Consider the following 18,046-nt stretch of genomic DNA (forward strand, 5'->3'; position numbering starts at 1 on the left):
AAAACAGGACATTTGTATTTTACCACCTGTCCTGTTAGATTGTCTTGTAGTGAGGTTGAATCTATCACAGTTCTTGGATCATTCATATTGTTACTGTTAGTTATGTTGGCATTTTAGCAAAGTAAATATTGAGTGGACAAAGCCATGAGTTGCTTAGGCTCTTCATACCAATAAGTTGTACCATTATGTACACAAATATTGCTATGTTCCCAAAGAATACGTAGGATTATGATGTTAGCAAGTAGCAATAATTATACTGTTATGCAACAAATCAGTACTATGTTCCTAAACAGTTTCACTTGCGATAGAAGGAAAGTGGTATTCTAGATGATACTATTTATATATGTGTAGGAAGAGATAGAGCTGCTATAGAGAGGTAAGAGAGAAAAAGGGTTAAATTGTTTGTCGAAGATACCAAAAAAAAAAAAAAAGCCAGGCTCTCTGTTATAGTAACGTGGCCAAGTGCTGTGCTCGCTTCTCCTAATTTTGGCATCGAAATTACGAATCCCTCAGTCTTCACATGTCGGTAAATATTGTCTCAGTTTTATTCTTTGAATTTACTATCTATTATCCAGGCCCAAGCTAGAAAAGAAGAGCTGCGGAAACAGCCAGAACAATTTATCTTATCAGAGGTTCGTCAAGTGGTTCAGCAGATGCAAGCTCTCAATCAGCGTCTCAAAGAAGCTGTAAGCTTCTGCTGCAAAAATTTATAGTCAATGCTTTCCTAGGAAATGTATACTGCATTTTGCAATTATTAGATTGTGAACAATTGTACAACCAGAATGAATACCAGTCTGTAGTGACGTCAGTGTGAAACAATTAGATAAAGATTGTCCATCACCCTGTTGGCATGTGAATGCAATGGTACATGTTTTATTAATGTGAAACACGGCAAATATATTCTGAAAAGTCCTAATAGTTCTTTGGTTCAGGTTTCGGGTGCAGTTTCACGGGATTGCTGGCAATAAGACTAATGCTTCCTGTGTTATGCACATCCATTTGTAATAACTTTCTAACTTGTTTTCCATCTTAATTGTCAGGAAACTGCTATAGATGAATATTTGAAACCAATCGACAAGAATGCTCAGATCATAATGGATATGCAGATGGAGAAAGAAGAAAAGCAAATGAAGGAGATGGCATAAGTTATGCAAGAGCAAATAAAAATGCAAAGAGAAATCACAATGAAAAGAGCTGAGGCCACTGGCGTAGAGTCTAGAGATACCCAAGTGAGCGAAAAAAGTAGCTGAAAGTCCTCCAAAACAAGAAGCCGCAAAATAGACTCTAGGCAATGTTCCCGGAAGGAAGTTAATGTCGGCGCACATACCCTTTGTGTAAGTTTAATGGGCTAGGTAATAAGTATGTATGTACCACGAGACAATCGCCAATTTTGTACCTATCAGTGGCTATTCTTTTCTTTGCGGAGAGCTATTGGGTTATGTTCTTTCCCTTTTCATGATTGTGAAATGATGGAAGTTTTGTCTGATGCGGTGACGGCCTATGAGATGAAATTTTGCGACATTGTCTTTTATTCAGAGGTGCTGTATCAGTTTTTTTTTTTTCAGAATATAATGCGCTACTTGCTGATTGTGAATGTCCATTTATTCAGATCTGCAGATGAAGGTGAGTTTCTTTCTTGAGTTAGAACTGTATTTGAACTTCCACTAGATATCCACAGGCTAAAATCTTATGCACCAGATCCATATTAGTAAAAAGTTATCAATAAATTTAAATCTGACGGTTCCGTTGTGGTTATCACTCCAGACTTTGAATCTGGGATCTGGGTTCAATCCCGGTGGGACCTATTTTTAAACTTTTTATTTTTGTTTATGCCTCAGTCTTCAGATTAAGCTCTACATCCATAGGTACATGAAAACAAGCAATGAAATTTTGCATGTTCGTCTATGCGTGTATGGAAATGTGAAACAATTTCCATAAGAGGAAATAGACCCCAGATGAAACAGAGCTTCACAGACATGAAAGCAAATTAAGAATCCCTGTAGTATTGCATCGGTAATCAGGACACTCAGTGTAGCAGCAGAAGCTTGATTCTTTTGATGCTAGCTATACCAAAACATGTGTTGCTTAATAGTATTGGTAAGTACTTTCGGCAGTATAATACTCCAACCTCTTTCCCAAGTGGAAACAGATGCACAGCATGGATAGAAATATCTCCCGGTTGATGCTTGCAAGTATAAATCACACACCACAAGCTTAATGGTTCACAAATCACAACAGCCAACATCAGGCACACAACCAGCTGTTTGTTGGTTCATGAGATAGTACATAGCAGCATGAATCACACGCAGCTGCAGCTTATTAGCTACTCCCGTCTCAAACGGCATAGCAGAGCACACTCACAAGCCATACAAAACCAAGCACACACAAGCAGCCAGCAGGCAGACACACCCGGCTGCTGCTTCTCTGTTTCAGATTGAACCGCAAGCCACACACTCGAGCACACACATCGGCCAGGCCTCAGCACAAACCAAGGCCGCCTTTTTATTCCAAAGCACACAGCAAACGCAGGCCAACCCGGCCATCAACACAGGCATGGAGGAGCCAACCTGAGGCTCGCACCTTGCAAAAAATTCTCAACGAAAGGCAGCAGCAGCTGTAGCGTCACAGCAACCCAGAAGCGTCAGTGGCAAAGCCAAAGCCCACACGACATGAACCAAACACGGCATCAGTAGCAGCATCCATAGCAGACGTAGAACATGCCACTGATCGATCTCTCGTAGCAGCAGTAGATGCAGGGTTCAGGATTCACCTAGACAATGCGAGAGGCAGAGTTGCAAAGAGTGATTAAGCTGCAGGCAGTTGAGTAGCAGAACTAACAGAGATGGATGGATTAATTTCATCAATCAATAAGCAGGGCATGTATGTATATACCTGAGGACGGTGCCCCTGAGGAGGCGCCTCTTGTAGTAGCGCGAGTAGTGCACGGGCGCCTCGAAGCGGTCAGGGTGGTGGTCGGCGGCCAGCCCGTCCCACTCCAGCGCGTCCCACACGTCCTTCTCCATCTCCACGGTCGGCCTCTTCGCGCCTGGCTCGCGGGCCGCCACGGCCGGCAGCCGGCGCAAGCCAAAGCATCCCCTGATCCTGATGGTCTCCAGAGCGGGTGCGAGCATCTTGACCTCGCATATCTGCCGCAGATTCGGCAGGTCGTGCAGGTGGATGGTGGCCAGCTTCCGGAACGGAGCTATCTCTCTCTCCTCCGGGGGCATTTCGTCAAGCACGAAGACGTGCCTGAGGTCGCCGCAGTGGATGATGTGGAGGGTCTTCAGGTTGGGGAAGGCGTAGATATCAGACACCGGCAGCACAAACTGGAGCCTTGGGCAGGAGCGCAGATGCAAGTGCTGCAGATTGTTGGATTCAAAAGGCACACGGGAATATTTGTCTAAAATGCAGCGGGCCATCAGGAGATCCGATGCCCAGATGGTCTCCAGTTGATTGAACCAGTTGTTCGTAGCGAAGACGGTGTCCAAGTTGGGGCACCTCTCCACGCGGCACCACCTGACGGATGGTCCTGCTGGCATGCTAACGCTGGTTGAGATGTCATGCACATGCAGAGATTCGGCAAACTCTGTCATCATATCAGCTAAATTTCTTTTACTTGAAGAAGAAATTGCTGCTTCTAGCTCACTCTCGAGGCTGAGGCCCCCATCACCAATCTCGATATGGCGATCCGAATGTTGAGTCGGAGGTTGCGGGAAGGCTTGCATCGGAGCATCACCAATCTTGGTAAAGACATCACCGTACCGGCCTGATAGAACATGGTGTTGTTGATCACTGGGTATAATCTTCTCCTTAATGGTTGCCTTAGGTTGAACAACCGCACCATAAACAGTTGAAGTGGTGATGTGGATATCAAGATATATATCCCGGTACCCTGCTGGATGCCCATAAATCAGATTTGCCAAGCACCGAGCCAACCTTGCGTCCACAAGAATAGCATGCACCTGCAACCAGAAGGATTTATGCTGGCCAAGAGATGGCCGAGTACACCCAAGTGCCCTCCCAGGTCGTGAATCTATGCAAAGCAACTCCAGCTTCTGCTGTCTAAAGGAATCATCATTTGAATCCCATCTTATTGCACGAAAGTGCTCACAGCCTAGCAGAAAGAGCTATTGGGTTATGTTCTTTCCCTTTTCATGATTGTGAAATGATGGAAGTTTTGTGTGATGCGGTGACGGCCTATCACCTATGAAATGAAATTTTGCGACATTGTCTTTTATTCAGAGGTGCTGTATCAGTTCTTTTTTCAGAATATAATGCGCAACTTGCTGATTGTGAATGTCCATTTATTCAGATCTGCAGATGAAGGTGAGTTTCTTGAGTTAGAACTGTATCTGAACTTCCACTAGATATCCACAGGCTAAAATCTTATGCACCAGATCCGTGTTATATTAACATAAAGTTATCAATAAATTTAAATCCGACAGTTCCGTTGTGTAGTGGTTATCACTCCAGACTTTGAATCTGGGATCTGGGTTCAATCCCGGTGGGACCTATTTTTAACTTTTTATTTTTGTTTATGCCTCAGTCTTCAGATTAAGCTCTACATCCATAGGTACATGAAAACAAGCAATGAAATTTTGCATGTTCGTCTATGCGTGTATGGAAATGTGAAACAATTTCCATAAGAGGAAATAGACCCCAGATGAAACAGAGCTTCACAGACATGAAAGCAAATTAAGAATCCCTGTAGTATTGCATCGGTAATCAGGAGACTCAGTGTAGCAGCAGAATCTTAATTCTTTTGATGCTAGCTATACCAAAACATGTGTTGCTTAATAGCATTGGTAAGTACTTTCGGCAGTATAATACTCCAACCTCTTTCCCAAGTGGAAACAGATGCACAACATGGATACAAATATCTCCCGGTTGATGCTTGCAAGTATAAATCACACACCACAAGCTTAATGGTTCACAAATCACAACAGCCAGCATCAGGCACACAACCAGCTGTTTGTTGGTTCATGAGATAGTACATAGCAGCATGAATCACACGCAGCTGCAGCTTATTAGCTACTCCCGTCTCAAACGGCGTAGCAGAGCACACTCACAAGCCATACAAACCGAACACACACAAGCAGTAGGTGGACGCACGCAGGCAGACACACCCGGCTGCTGCTTCTCTGTTTCAGATTGAACCGCAAGCCACACACTCGAGCACACACATCGGCCAGGCCTCAGCACAAACCAAGGCCGCCTTTTTATTCCAAAGCACACAGCAAACGCAGGCCAACCCGGCCATCAACACAGGCATGGAGGAGCCAACCTGAGGCTCGCACCTTGCAAAAAATTCTCAACGAAAGGCAGCAGCAGCTGTAGCGTCACAGCAACCCAGAAGCGTCAGTGGCAAAGCCAAAGCCCACACGACATGAACCAAACACGGCATCAGTAGCAGCATCCATAGCAGACGTAGAACATGCCACTGATCGATCTCTCGTAGCAGCAGTAGATGCAGGGTTCAGGATTCACCTAGACAATGCGAGAGGCAGAGTTGCAAAGAGTGATTAAGCTGCAGGCAGTTGAGTAGCAGAACTAACAGAGATGGATGGATTAATTTCATCAATCAATAAGCAGGGCATGTATGTATATACCTGAGGACGGTGCCCCTGAGGAGGCGCCTCTTGTAGTAGCGCGAGTAGTGCACGGGCGCCTCGAAGCGGTCAGGGTGGTGGTCGGCGGCCAGCCCGTCCCACTCCAGCGCGTCCCACACGTCCTTCTCCATCTCCACGGTCGGCCTCTTCGCGCCTGGCTCGCGGGCCGCCACGGTCGGCAGCCGGCGCAAGCCAAAGCATCCCCTGATCCTGATGGTCTCCAGAGCGGGTGCGAGCATCTTGACCTCGCATATCTGCCGCAGATTCGGCAGGTCGTGCAGGTGGATGGTGGCCAGCTTCGGGAACGAAACGCCACGGACGGCTATCTCCTCCGGGGGCATTTCGTCAAGCACGAAGACGTGCCTGAGGTCGCCGCAGTGGATGACGTGGAGGGTCTTCAGGTTGGGGAAGGAGTCGATCTCAAACACCGGCAGCACAAACTGGAGCCTTGGGCAGGAGCGCAGATGCAAGTGCTGCAGATTGTCGAATACACGATTCCAACGGCGGGTTTTATATTTGTCTAAAATGCAGCGGGCCATCAGGAGATCCGATGCCCAGATGGTCTCCAGTTGTTCGAACCAGCTGTCCGTGCCCGTAGCGAAGACGGTGTCCAAGTTGGGGCACCTCTCCACGCGGCACCACCTGACGGATGGTCCTGCTGGCATGCTAACGCTGGTTGAGATGTCATGCACATGCAGAGATTCGGCGTGCTGTGACATCATATAAGCTAAATTTATTTGAACTGGAGAATTTGCTAGCTCACTCTCGAGGCTGAGGCCCCCATCACCAATCTCGATATGGCGATCCGAATGTTGAGTCAGAGGTTGCGGGAAGGCTTGCATCGGAGCATCACCAATCTTGGTAAAGACATCACCGTACCGGTCTGATAGAACATAATGGTGTTGTTGATCACTGGGTATAATCTTCTCCTTGCTGGTTGCCTTAGGTTGAACAACCGCACCATGGACAGTTGAAGTGGTGATGTGGATATCAAAATATTTATCCTGGTAAGCTGCTGGATGCCCATAAATCAGATCTGCCAAGCACCGAGCCAGCCTTACGTCCGCAAGAATAGCATGCACCTGCAACCCGAAGGATTTATGCTGGCCAAGAGATGGCCGAGTACACCCAAGTGCCCTCCCAGGTCGTGTGTCTATGCAGAGCAACTCCAACTTCTGAGGTATAAAGGAATCATCATCTGAGCCCCATCTTATTGCACGAAGGTGCTCACAGCCTAGCAGAAAGAGTCGCTTGAGATTTGGGACATCCACCACCATAATTTTAAAGTCAAGTACCTTGATTGCGCTTCCTGAGAGGTCCAGCTCCACAAGATTGGGTAGCCCACGCAAGAACAAATTCTCTAACTGTGTGCAACCTTGTAGGGATATCTTTAAGGTTTCGACAATATCCCTCTTATTTGCATCTGACGGGCGCTTCGGACGGGAACTTTCTGGAGGTAGGTCAACAGTTGATTTCCAGTGGGATGCAGACCCATAGCCGTCAAAGCTGAAGGATCTTAGCGAGGAAGGAAATCCGCTAGGCAACACAAAATTTTCTAGCCCATCACAACCATCAAGAATAAGCACCTGAAGGCTGCTCGCCATTGATAGGCTTGCTGGTAGATTGTTCATGTCACTGTTGCCAGACAAATCAAGTATTTCCAGCTTTGTCTTATCCATAAATGAGTTGCTGCTATCTATTGATGTCTCTGCCTCATGTGTAGGTTTGATTATTCGGAGCCTCTGAAGGTAAGGCAGTCTTCCCTGTAATCTACTTGCAAACTGCCAGCAACAGACTCCCTCTATGTTTAGCTCTCTGAGGTTGGCCATGAGATTCATCTTTTCTTCGGTTAAGATTTCATCCCAGTCTGTGTAACGCACGTCAAGCACCCATAGACTACATAGACATATCCACTTTGTATAGTCCTCTCCTGCACTTGTGTTACCATTTGTGCAGTGGTCCAATCCGAGGAATCTTAATCCGTGGCACAGGAGGAAAGGAGGTGATGCAAAGCTGAAGGCACAACAAGAGAGAATTAGAACGCCAAGGCTGCTGCAATAATTGAACAATCCATTTGGTAATCTTTGTGGGTTATTAGACCTTTCAAATGCTACGAATAAAGATGATACTGTTTCAAATATAGTTTGCATATTCTCCTGTACTTTCAGGTTCTTCGAGGTAACGAAAATCCAACGGAAAGGCCTCTTTTCATAAGCAATCTTATCTTTGACTACCCAAAAAGGAGAGTTTTGATCTTTCATGAGCTTTTCAAACACACTCTCAAGCACAGAAGCATCGCATTCCCAACTTATTTCCTGATGCAATACATTACTAATCTCCCTTGTTCTATCCCCTTTAATGATCCCATCACATACCCAGAAGTTGGAAGCATGAGCTGCCCAAGCAAATCCAGTGGCCCTGTGAAAACCATAATGCAAGAATAACTCGTAGAGACAACAATCTGTGACCAATGTTAGGTCAATATCCACCAAACATGGGTTGCGAGGAACTCTAATAGCAGCCTCTTCACGCAGCAGTGCACTAAACTTAGAAGTTGTTAATTTGTAGCCCATCCGAAAGTTTCTAAGGAAAAGGTCGGTGTATCTTAGCTTGCCTTCTTTCTCATCCTCATCATTGGGGTGGTACATGGTCGGAAACCGTCTTTGGAATGTCCATACTATTACGTGGTCGCGATACCCAGGACTGAGGCCAAATCTACTCACATCAACCTCATCATCACTTCCATTAATAAAAATCAGCATACAATTGATGGCCCATAGGGTCTGGGCAATCACTTCTGCAACACTTCGTATCACATCCCTAGAGCTATGGTCCACACCATTGAAGTCATCCTCCTCGTCCTGCTTGTCAAACATGGCCATTGTTGCGTGGTCAAGTTTTAGCTCCTCTGCGATTTTCCTCTGCACCGTCCTTCTATTTTCCCACGCTGAGCAATCCATGTAGATTACTCTATCAAAGCATAGTTCTGGAGGAAGATTTTTCATAGATTTTTGTGCTAGGGATTTAAGAATCGGGGCCGTCCCAAAGCCACTCCAAGTACAAAAATAGATGACCTTTTTGTCTCTGTAAATCCGAATATAATCAAGTATCTCAGCTACGGCTCCATCAACCGTTCGCGCCTTGAGATACTGAAGGGTAGGAACAAGTGAGGAAAGTGAGGTCACATTAATTTGTTGCAGCTTCAATTAATCAGTTAATCTAATACATTGAATGCATGCTCTGACCGGGTGCATGAGTCAATAATTAAGTACTAGCGAATATATAAACCAGCTGCGAGAATTGCTTACGGGTGTTTGAAAACTCCTTTGAATAAAAACTACTCTGCTTACGGGTGAGACGAATTTACTAGTTGTAAGAATAGATAATTAGATGTGGGGTCCACATTGTAAAGCCATTTCTTTAGCTCATTGGTCCCTTTTATCTTTATTAGACAGATACAAAAATGTAGGTCAAAAAATTGCTTAACTTCTCATCCTTCCTCGCGTACGTGCAAAAATTGTTGGTCAGGACTTGTGAACTAGCTGACCTCACGCCCTCATTTCCTTCTTTTATGGGTAATGGCCAGTTGAATGGTGGTAGCTAAAAAATAGCACCTTCAACATGCATGTGTTCCAAAATCCCACCCTATATACTTGGGTAGAGATACTTGGTCTATTATTGATTAAATAGTAGGTTTGCCACACACATGACAGACATTTCATTTTTCACACTATTTTTGGGAGCCATAATTTTCCTAGTCCCATCGTTGTGGCAAATTAGCTATTAAGTAAACAAGCTTAGAACAGGACCTAGTAGATTTGATATAGCATAGGATCTTTCTAGCATATATATGACTACACCATGAAATGATGAGCGTTAATTTATGGAAACACCGACCGTTCCCCGTATATCTTGATCAAATGCTAGCTAGTTAATTAAGTTATGTTTCCCCATGCTATAAGACCATTTCAAACGTCAGCTAGATCCAACTACACATCATGCATGCATGATCGAGTGATGTTGCCGTACACTTGTACAGCCTTGAAAACAACAACAGGATTGGCTAAAAGAAAACATTCAAAACTGTAATACTTGTGAGCGTAAAACAAAGCAACACAGTAGTACCTTTTTTTTCATGATAAAATTCCACTGTCGTAGAAGATCAACAAGAAAAAGACGTAGCTGATTATCGAACTAACCCATCAATCAGTCCACTAATCAAAGTCCACTCGCCAACCTGTCAGTACTAATTAATTAAGCCTCTGCTTCAACATTTTTGTGGGAGCAAATGCAGAAGAGGAGTACCTGTCTTTCCATGATAAAACTCCTCTGTCGTAGAAGATCAACAAAGTAAACAGAAAAAGGCGTGGCTGATTATGGAACTAACCCATCAATCTATCCACTAATCAAAGGCCACTCGCCAACTCCTGTCTGCGCACACAACGTTGAAACCAATCAGTACGAATTAAACCTCGATCTGCGCACACTAATATTTTTGAGGGAGCAAATGAAGAAGAGAAGTACGCACCTGTTCCGTCGAGATGAGCTATAGCTCCACTTCCAGCGTCTAAGACCAAGAAAGAAAGAGAGACGCAGCAAGCAAACCAGTCGTCTAACCCATCACTCCACAATAGCACGCTCGCCCTCAAATCAATTGGAAGCCGGAAATGCGATGGAGGCGTAGGAGATCGAGTAGCGTACGGTCTGGTATGTGGTGCTATGGACGGCAGCTGGTGTGTCTGTCCTTCTCCAAAGCACGCTCTCGATTCCTTGCTTGCTGCCTGCATGTATATTGGCTGGGTGGGTGCTTTGCTTCTCACCGCTCTTCTGCTCTTTTCCAAAGCATGAAATCCCCAGCCCCCTTTGCTTTTTCGCAAAGATGGCTAATTCCGTGTAACTTTATTTTGCGTTAAAGACAATCATGCATGGCCCGGTAAAGAGTAGCAGATCTTTCTCCTTTGTTTAAAGAGATCGGTAATATTTGGGCAGCAAAGCAACTGTAAGGGTTTGATAGGCAGACTCTACCTTCTAGAATTTTTGGATCTGAAAATCCATAGGTGTAAAAAAAAATTGGAGCTGGAGTTATTGATAGACTAGGAATGTTTAAGTTTAAGTCATCTTATTCGCATTTTAGATTAGAAATAATGATTTAAATTATTTTATTTTAGCTTACAAACTTCCTATCCTGCATGACTACTACATATATCGTTTTCACGGTCGGCCCGTACTGTTCTTCCATAAGATTACATGATTACACAGAACAAATAAATCAACATCTATATCTTTAAAAGGTGATTGTACTGTTCTCCCATACGGTTACATGATTGCACAGAACAAACAGATCAACACCTATAGCTTTAAAAGGCGATTGAGAAGCCAAATGAGCGCAATTGGGTACATGGGTACAACTTTAAAGAAGAGAGAAGCTAGGGAGATGGCAAATTGCCACGGGATAAGCGAGGCGTTTGGCATGAGCTATATATGCTCAGGAGGTATTGAAAACTCCATATCGATCTCTCTCCTAGATTCTGCATCCCAGACTCCCCAGTGCAGGCAACTGCCAGCTCCATATCTTATGCAAGGCTAGAAAAGCATTAGGCAATTAACCAACGGTGCTTTCTTCGCGCTTCAGTGTTGGCTTTGTCATTTGTTCGTCCCCCCTTTTATGTGAAAAATAATACAAGTTTAACCATTCTTTTTGTATGCCGGGAGAATCTTTTTCACATGTTGGACGTACACACAAAAGCCACTGCTAGCATTTTGGTGCAAACAAAGTCTCGCCAACCAGACCAAATTGGTATATCCCACTACCAATAAGAAAGTTAATATCTATCAGCTAGCCGAAACATGGGCAAAGCATGTCTGATTTCAGTCCACCTCTGGCTGGAAGAGTACCATATGAACAAACAGGAGGTACAGTAACGGCTAGCACACTAATCAGAAATCAAGCAAATTCAGTACCGAGAGAACTCCCCTTTCCAGCTAAATATCGACCTAGCCGTTAAGGTATCTAGCTATCAAATGGTAAACAGGCTTCTTAGACTTGACATAGAAAAGTAATGGTAATGCAACACAATTAACAGTGGGCATCAGTGTTCCAGGTGGAAAACGCATTCAGTCAGACGCTGCAGTTTGCTTGCGTCAAGCTTCTGGTTGGTCTGAACCTTTGGTTTTTTGACAGTAAGCATCTTGGTTGCCGCATCTAAACTCCAACCATTTTGCACAGCATCTGCATTGGGGGTAATGTTATTATCATCTAATTCTAAAGCAAGAAAAGATCAAATGCAATAGCATAAGTAAATTTTGCATAAATATCTGCACTTCAATTACAGAGGCTCTTCAGCCCATAGTAGTTCAGGCAGCTTTCACATTCATGTTCATAAAAAACGTTCCCCTGACACTAACAATATGTTAATATATGATACTGATAAAGTAATAATGTAAAGAGCTAACTGAATTATTCTTATCAAACTGAAGTGATGTTTTATCTTCATAACCGTCAAAGACTTTTCTAAGGGGAAAAAGAACGAGGCACTACACAAATCAGAAAAAATGAGAACAAATTGTTGGTGGCATCCAACAGTCCCACTGACTATGCTACATTGCGGTCACTGGTCAACAGAAATTCGATATAGGTATCAGGGCAGAGAAGTAGATACTGGCATATCTCACTACCAATAATAAATCATAGAAGCCAGTATTTCTATTGCTATAGAAATCAAAACATGTTAGAGATGGTGTACATGATATATTATAATCAACTAAATGTGTGGCACATTTAGTCTGTGAACACACACACACAAAAAAAACAGTAATTTATACTAGGCAAGTACAAAAGCAAACTAGGAGAGATTTGCACAACATAATATTGGCTGCGATGCAATGTTGTATCATATGAAGGGAAGATTTCTATGTAGTCATAAAGGAAAGCTCTCAAGATCATGATAAATATACTTAGAATGACCAAAATGCATCTATTGACCTAAAAGAAGACAATCACTAACACACGACAAGTATACTAGAGAAGTAGCTGGACATGAATAAACAAGTTTAGAGCAACCATTGTAAACATAAGTGAAGCATATGAAATCATAACAAATTCGACTCCCACAAGAACATCTTACATTTACAGACACTTAGATGGGGCATAGCCGTGTAGTGCATATAAGCCTCCATGTAAAATACAATCAAAAGCTCTTCATATCAGAAAACATGCGGAATACACATGATTTAGAGTGGACGGATAGGTACAAGAAAATTAGTTGCGTTATGACTGTTATCTATTATATTAAATAAGTTATAGGTGTCCAAAGGATAGGACTTAAGAAGTTATTGGATCTAAAACAATTCTGGCCCATCAGCAAATATTTATGAATAGAGAATAAAGTATGAACTCTTCAAAAGTTCAGATAGACATGAATGGCAGTCGTCGTTTCTTTAATGCACTTACCTTCACAGTTTGAGGAAATGCACCAATCTAATATAGGAAAAATAAATGCATCGCCAAGTGGAAAAGAATTCAGTATATTCCAAATGTACGACATTAGGAAAAATCCTACACTACAGCTTTAAACAGGAGGGGAATTGAACATGTCAGAACACTCAAATTAAGACTAAAAAACATAGACAATCTAACTAGGTAGATTGAGAAACATACAGTTTGTAGCATCCTCCTCACTCATCCCCATGAAATGAGCCACATCAGCAACGCTGATTGTGGAATACGGAGAAGTCAAGAGCTGGAATATCCTCTTTCTGTAGCTTTCTGCATCATAAAAAATGAAGATCAGATATCCACCTTAACCAATTACACAATCAGAGGGAAAACAGAAAAAGCAATGAACAATCTCCTACTGATCAAGCATGCAAAAGGAAACCGTTCACCTTAACAGAGGACAAACATCACCTACTCATCATGCAAGCAAAAGGAAACCGTTCAACATAACAGAGGACAAACATCACAAAAATGTTGAACCTCTCTAATTGTGTTTTCTAAAATAATGCTCCCTTCGCCTTGCATTAAGAGCTACCCTTGGAATTTTAATTGCAACATTTCTTGAACAGTAAGTATAATGACATTACACTCAAAAGATTCTCTCAAGTAGTGGATAGAAATGCTATACTACAGACTATCTGTCACAGTGCATTTTGCACCTGCATTATGCTGAATCATGCTGTCACCTTAGAAGCAGAAGGGTATAAATATTTAGTATTTTGGTCTCAAACCATGGTCATCTTACCGAAACACAATAAAAATCACTAGGTGCTACAGCCAGTTGACAGTGCCACCTTGGAAAACAATTAATATTTAACAGAACGATTCAACAACCAGAGCATCATACCACAAAGTTCCCTACTAACTTCTTCATCATCATATTCAACGAGGATATCTAATTCTCAGTGTGGCCCAATTCTACAAATAGATTTTCTGACCCTTAATTGATGACCCCGTCCGTATTCATCAATCTCTCCCCATCCATGCCATAGAACTACAACAACTATTGAAGCAAGCAATTCAAGCTACGCTACTTTGCACAACAAGCACATGAAAATTCTATGTCATCCTAAACAGTGAACACAAATGCAATACCTAGGAAGGCAGTGACGAAGTCAGCGAGCTCAGGGCCCCACTCGAACCCTTGCGTGGCTGTGTAGACGAGGGCGTAGTCGCGGTTCCAGAGACACTGACCGATCCTCCAGACGGCAGCAAGCTCCGGCCGCGCGTCCTTCACCTCCTGCGGCAACGACTTCCACAGGAACCTCGCACTGTTCCTGCTCGCGCAAAGCCACACCACACAGCGTTCGGAAAAGTTAGGGGGGAAATCAAGGTGGTCAAGGGGCGGCGGATCGCATACAGGTCGTTGAGGTAGAGGTGGGCGAGGAGGTGGACGGCGTAGGGCCAGTCGTCGGTGGCGGCACCCCGGGACGCGGCCTGCGAGTGCCATCGGGAATGGCGTGAGGAGGCGGGCGCTCAGGGAGGGTGACGCCCCGTCGATTACCCTAATGTGAGAGGAGGCCTGGAGAAGGGGTGCCGGGTACCTGGAGGAAGAGCTCGTCGCAGAGGGGGGCGAGGTCGGAGTAGGACTTGTCGGAGAGGGCGGCGTGCACGGCGGAGACATCCATCGCCGGCGGCGGAAGAGGAGATCCTGACGGCAGAGCAGGGGAGGGAGATGGTTTTGGCCTTTTGGGACTGTGGAATACTGGGTGGGATTCGAGCAGAAGCAAAAGAGAATTGGGTTAATTAATTTCTTTTCCAGGGCATCTCTCTTGCCATTTGACCAATTTTCCATCGCTAAATGGCATTTTTCTTTTTCTTTTAACCTATCCGATGTGGATTCGAACAGGAAATGATACTTCTAACCTCACGCCCATCTCCTACTCTGCCTCTCCGCTCTCGCATCTCACCAATCATGGTCGCCGCCTCTGATGGCGGTGCTGCTGCCTCCCTCTCGTCGCCACCTCCGACGGCGGTGCCAGCAGCGCAACAACCCCAGCCTCCTTCTGAATAGACTTACAATTTAAATATTAATTCAAATAACTTACAATCAGGTCTGACATATTTGGCTGCAATAGCACTTTGATCCTCTGGTAAATTTGGAAGTTTTCGGTTGTCTTGGTCAACAATAACAGTGCGCTCAAAGAAGTATAGCTCTATTTCGGTCCGCACTTCATCTGGAATTCTTGCAAGCTTCCTAGTAAGCTTGTTCATCATAACCCATTAACTGCACATTCAGACAAAAATTAGAACAAATTTGCAATAGAATGTCAGTGTAACTCAAGTCGCAGAACATTTTAAGAAGAAAAGGAATAAAAGCAGCGTACATAGGTTAAGGATAACATGGCAGGGGTAAGCAGCTAGACATAAAGTGCTAATAAACTTTTGTGATTAGTGGTATATATATCTGAACGGCTGAGATTTGAACCTTGTTGCCTTCAATATCGTGTGGCCTGTCATGGAATCACGTGTATGCCAATCTCAACGCATTCCATTTTTACCATGAGCACCAACCCATGTATCTACATCAACAGTATCACCCCTGTAGCAGAATAGAGGAGCAAACTCAGAACACATAATGGTAGAACCGAGACGGCTAGGTGCTACCATCAGTTCACAAAAGCAAAACTTTATATAACATCTGTTAGCAAACATAAGAAAATACATTAGAGTTTCAGTGAAGCAAAACTTTATAACATCTGTATCAATTACTGTAAGTCTGAAAAGTGCACATGGTGACATATAACTACGCTCCTTCAGTAATTGTTGTCAACCAGAGTGCAAAACAACCATGGAGCTTTCCTTTCACATTTATTGTCAAACAACCTGAAAACTCCATTCAACTAATTACTCACACAGAAAACAAAAATTTAATCATTAATCGAACACACTTCTATTTCTCCATACTGTCAGCATGTCTCAGAGATTAACCACACGATGTCAAAAGCTAGGGGTACAACTTATTCCAAGCAAGAACGTGCAATTCTGCGAATCTTACCAGCATGGATAAAGTGCAAATTTGGCCTGCATTTGGCTAACCATCCAGAACAAGTTTCGTTTACTCAATCTCTGGTGTGGAGCCAAAACCATCACCTAGCAGCCCAGCGGTCGTCACATGATTAAGAGCAGTTTCCTGTATCAAATCCAAACTATTTCATTCCCGGTATCATTGTTTTTATCAAGACGTTAGTGCCATTCCTGTCATCTTTATTACTTTATTATAGGTCTGACTTTCCACTAATATTTCATCAGAAACTTGTAGTCACGGCTTGATAAAACAAATCAGATCCAAACATGGTTGGCACATACAAGTATAGGATACAATGATGCCCTGCAGATTGAACCTGGAACCGGGAGTGGCCATGGAAACTGGTCGCGGGAGGGCCGGGAGGGCTGATCTGGCGAAGAATCGTCCCATGGGCAAGGCATCTGGACGAAGATTGAAGAAGAGGTGAGCAGGAAGACGAGATACGTAGGAGAGGTCGCGCTTGAGGTGTGGCTTGTAGCCGAGTAGCCACAGCTTCACATTGTCGCCTTCGCCGCCGCCGCAGATCACCGTCTCCACCCCGTCTCCGTCGCCGGCGAGTGGGCTGTAACCGTGCTACCCTTCCATCTCGATCGCCCGCTCCTCCTGAACTCCTCGCCGCGCTACTCTACTCTGCTCCGCTTGCACCTCCTGATCTGGAAGCTCACAGCGACCGGGGCAGGCAGCTAGCTAACCACCACCAGATATTTCGTTGGTCTGCGGCCGCAAGCGCTGAGCCTCGTTTGGTGTTGTTTCTGGGAGACCAGACGCGAAGAACTAAAAAAGACGAGGAGCAGGAGAAAGAAGGAGGCGTCTATTAGGTAGATAATTAATGGGTGCTTGTTATTATTTTTTAAATGAAAATGGGTTTGATTTTGATGTGAGCTGCTAGATTAAGACGGATAGGTGAAAGGATGATCGGATCAGTTACAACGGATGAATTATATAGAAATATAAAAATGACTTTAAAAATACAATTTTAACAATTAATTTGCAGGTCTAAAAATTGTTGTAACATTTTGACCACTACTTTTCGAGGCAAGCCTATAAATATGATTTTCTATGTATCTAATCTAGATATTTGAAATGATATTGGTGATGTTTCTAATCTAAATTTTCAAAAAAGTATAAAGGTCAAAGTTTTAAAAATTTGACTAAATGTATATCAAACAGCAATTATTTGTGGGCACAAGTAGTATTATTTGTTATGCCACTGACTATTGCAATGAAGGGTGAGCATATCTTTTAGAAAATCGAAAGTCTTACAGAAATAAATAGATATTCCCATAACTACCCAGATTCTGATGTAACACGATAATCCATAATTGACCTAGACTGACATAACCTAATTAGACCGTAGCTTCCACTCGGGAAAATAATGATTTGAGCCTGAACTTGATATCACCAGAATTTGGTAGGAATTTCATAGACTTGGAGCTAAACAAAACAAACAGCACAAAAACCACAAAATTCATGGAGAATTCGAACAAGTAAATCCGATGGCGATGCACTACTGGATACAGGGGAGACAAGAGAATGGGGAATAGGAATACGGTTTTGCGAAGGCCGGTAAAGCAACCAAGTAAAAAGAAGGCCATGTCTACCTCTTGCTCGGGTGTTTCCGACCAGAATTTCACCTAAATTTTGAGCCATCCAATCCTCCTCCTTTTATCTCACCAGCCGCTCGACTCCTCCCCCTTTTATTCTTCCTCCTTCGCTCGATCTCACTAGCTGTCGGCGAGCTCGCTTCCGCCTCGCCCTCCTGCCGCATCTCCGATGGCTCCTCGCCACCGGATCCACCTCTGTTGCTCGCTCCCTCGCCAAGCCCTCTCATTTTGACACCCCTTATTAGTCTTTGGAGCAAGTAGCTGATACGCACAATATAACAGTTATAGCTGATACGCACATAAATACTAA

At 43.8% G+C, this 18,046-nt stretch overlaps 3 protein-coding genes across 9 annotated transcripts; all 3 read right to left on the reverse strand.

Annotated features, from left to right (window-relative positions):
• Nucleotides 1-2,161: 2,161 nt before the first annotated feature.
• On the reverse strand, nt 2,162-3,888 carry LOC133924216 (putative disease resistance protein At4g19050). Its single transcript, XM_062369655.1, has 2 exons — nt 2,893-3,888; nt 2,162-2,770 (listed from the first exon to the last, which is right to left on the reverse strand). Exons 1-2 carry the CDS (start codon nt 3,723-3,725, stop codon nt 2,767-2,769), a joined length of 837 nt encoding a protein of 278 aa, XP_062225639.1. The 5' UTR covers nt 3,726-3,888; the 3' UTR covers nt 2,162-2,766.
• A 925-nt stretch (nt 3,889-4,813) lies between these two features.
• On the reverse strand, nt 4,814-9,815 carry LOC133924217 (uncharacterized). Its single transcript, XM_062369656.1, has 3 exons — nt 9,735-9,815; nt 5,610-8,758; nt 4,814-5,487 (listed from the first exon to the last, which is right to left on the reverse strand). The coding sequence occupies exons 1-3, from the start codon at nt 9,744-9,746 to the stop codon at nt 5,484-5,486; spliced, it is 3,165 nt and encodes a 1,054-aa protein (XP_062225640.1). The 5' UTR covers nt 9,747-9,815; the 3' UTR covers nt 4,814-5,483.
• A 1,602-nt stretch (nt 9,816-11,417) lies between these two features.
• LOC133924218 (COP9 signalosome complex subunit 8-like) lies at nt 11,418-16,929 on the reverse strand. 7 transcript variants are annotated; one of them, XM_062369658.1, is made up of 9 exons: nt 16,449-16,929; nt 16,103-16,237; nt 15,533-15,646; nt 15,153-15,331; nt 14,649-14,809; nt 14,465-14,541; nt 14,200-14,381; nt 13,267-13,374; nt 11,418-11,838 (listed from the first exon to the last, which is right to left on the reverse strand). In XM_062369658.1, exons 4-9 carry the CDS (start codon nt 15,319-15,321, stop codon nt 11,699-11,701), a joined length of 837 nt encoding a protein of 278 aa, XP_062225642.1. In that variant the 5' UTR covers nt 15,322-15,331; nt 15,533-15,646; nt 16,103-16,237; nt 16,449-16,929; the 3' UTR covers nt 11,418-11,698. The 7 variants fall into 7 exon arrangements, with proteins under 7 accessions (XP_062225642.1, XP_062225641.1, XP_062225643.1 ...); XM_062369657.1 differs by having other exon boundaries at nt 16,414-16,929; XM_062369659.1 differs by lacking the exon at nt 15,533-15,646 and having other exon boundaries at nt 16,103-16,929.
• Nucleotides 16,930-18,046: the final 1,117 nt, after the last annotated feature.

This window comes from Phragmites australis, chromosome 7, assembly GCF_958298935.1.
Source record: "Phragmites australis chromosome 7, lpPhrAust1.1, whole genome shotgun sequence".
Classification (NCBI taxonomy): Eukaryota; Viridiplantae; Streptophyta; class Magnoliopsida; order Poales; family Poaceae; genus Phragmites; species Phragmites australis.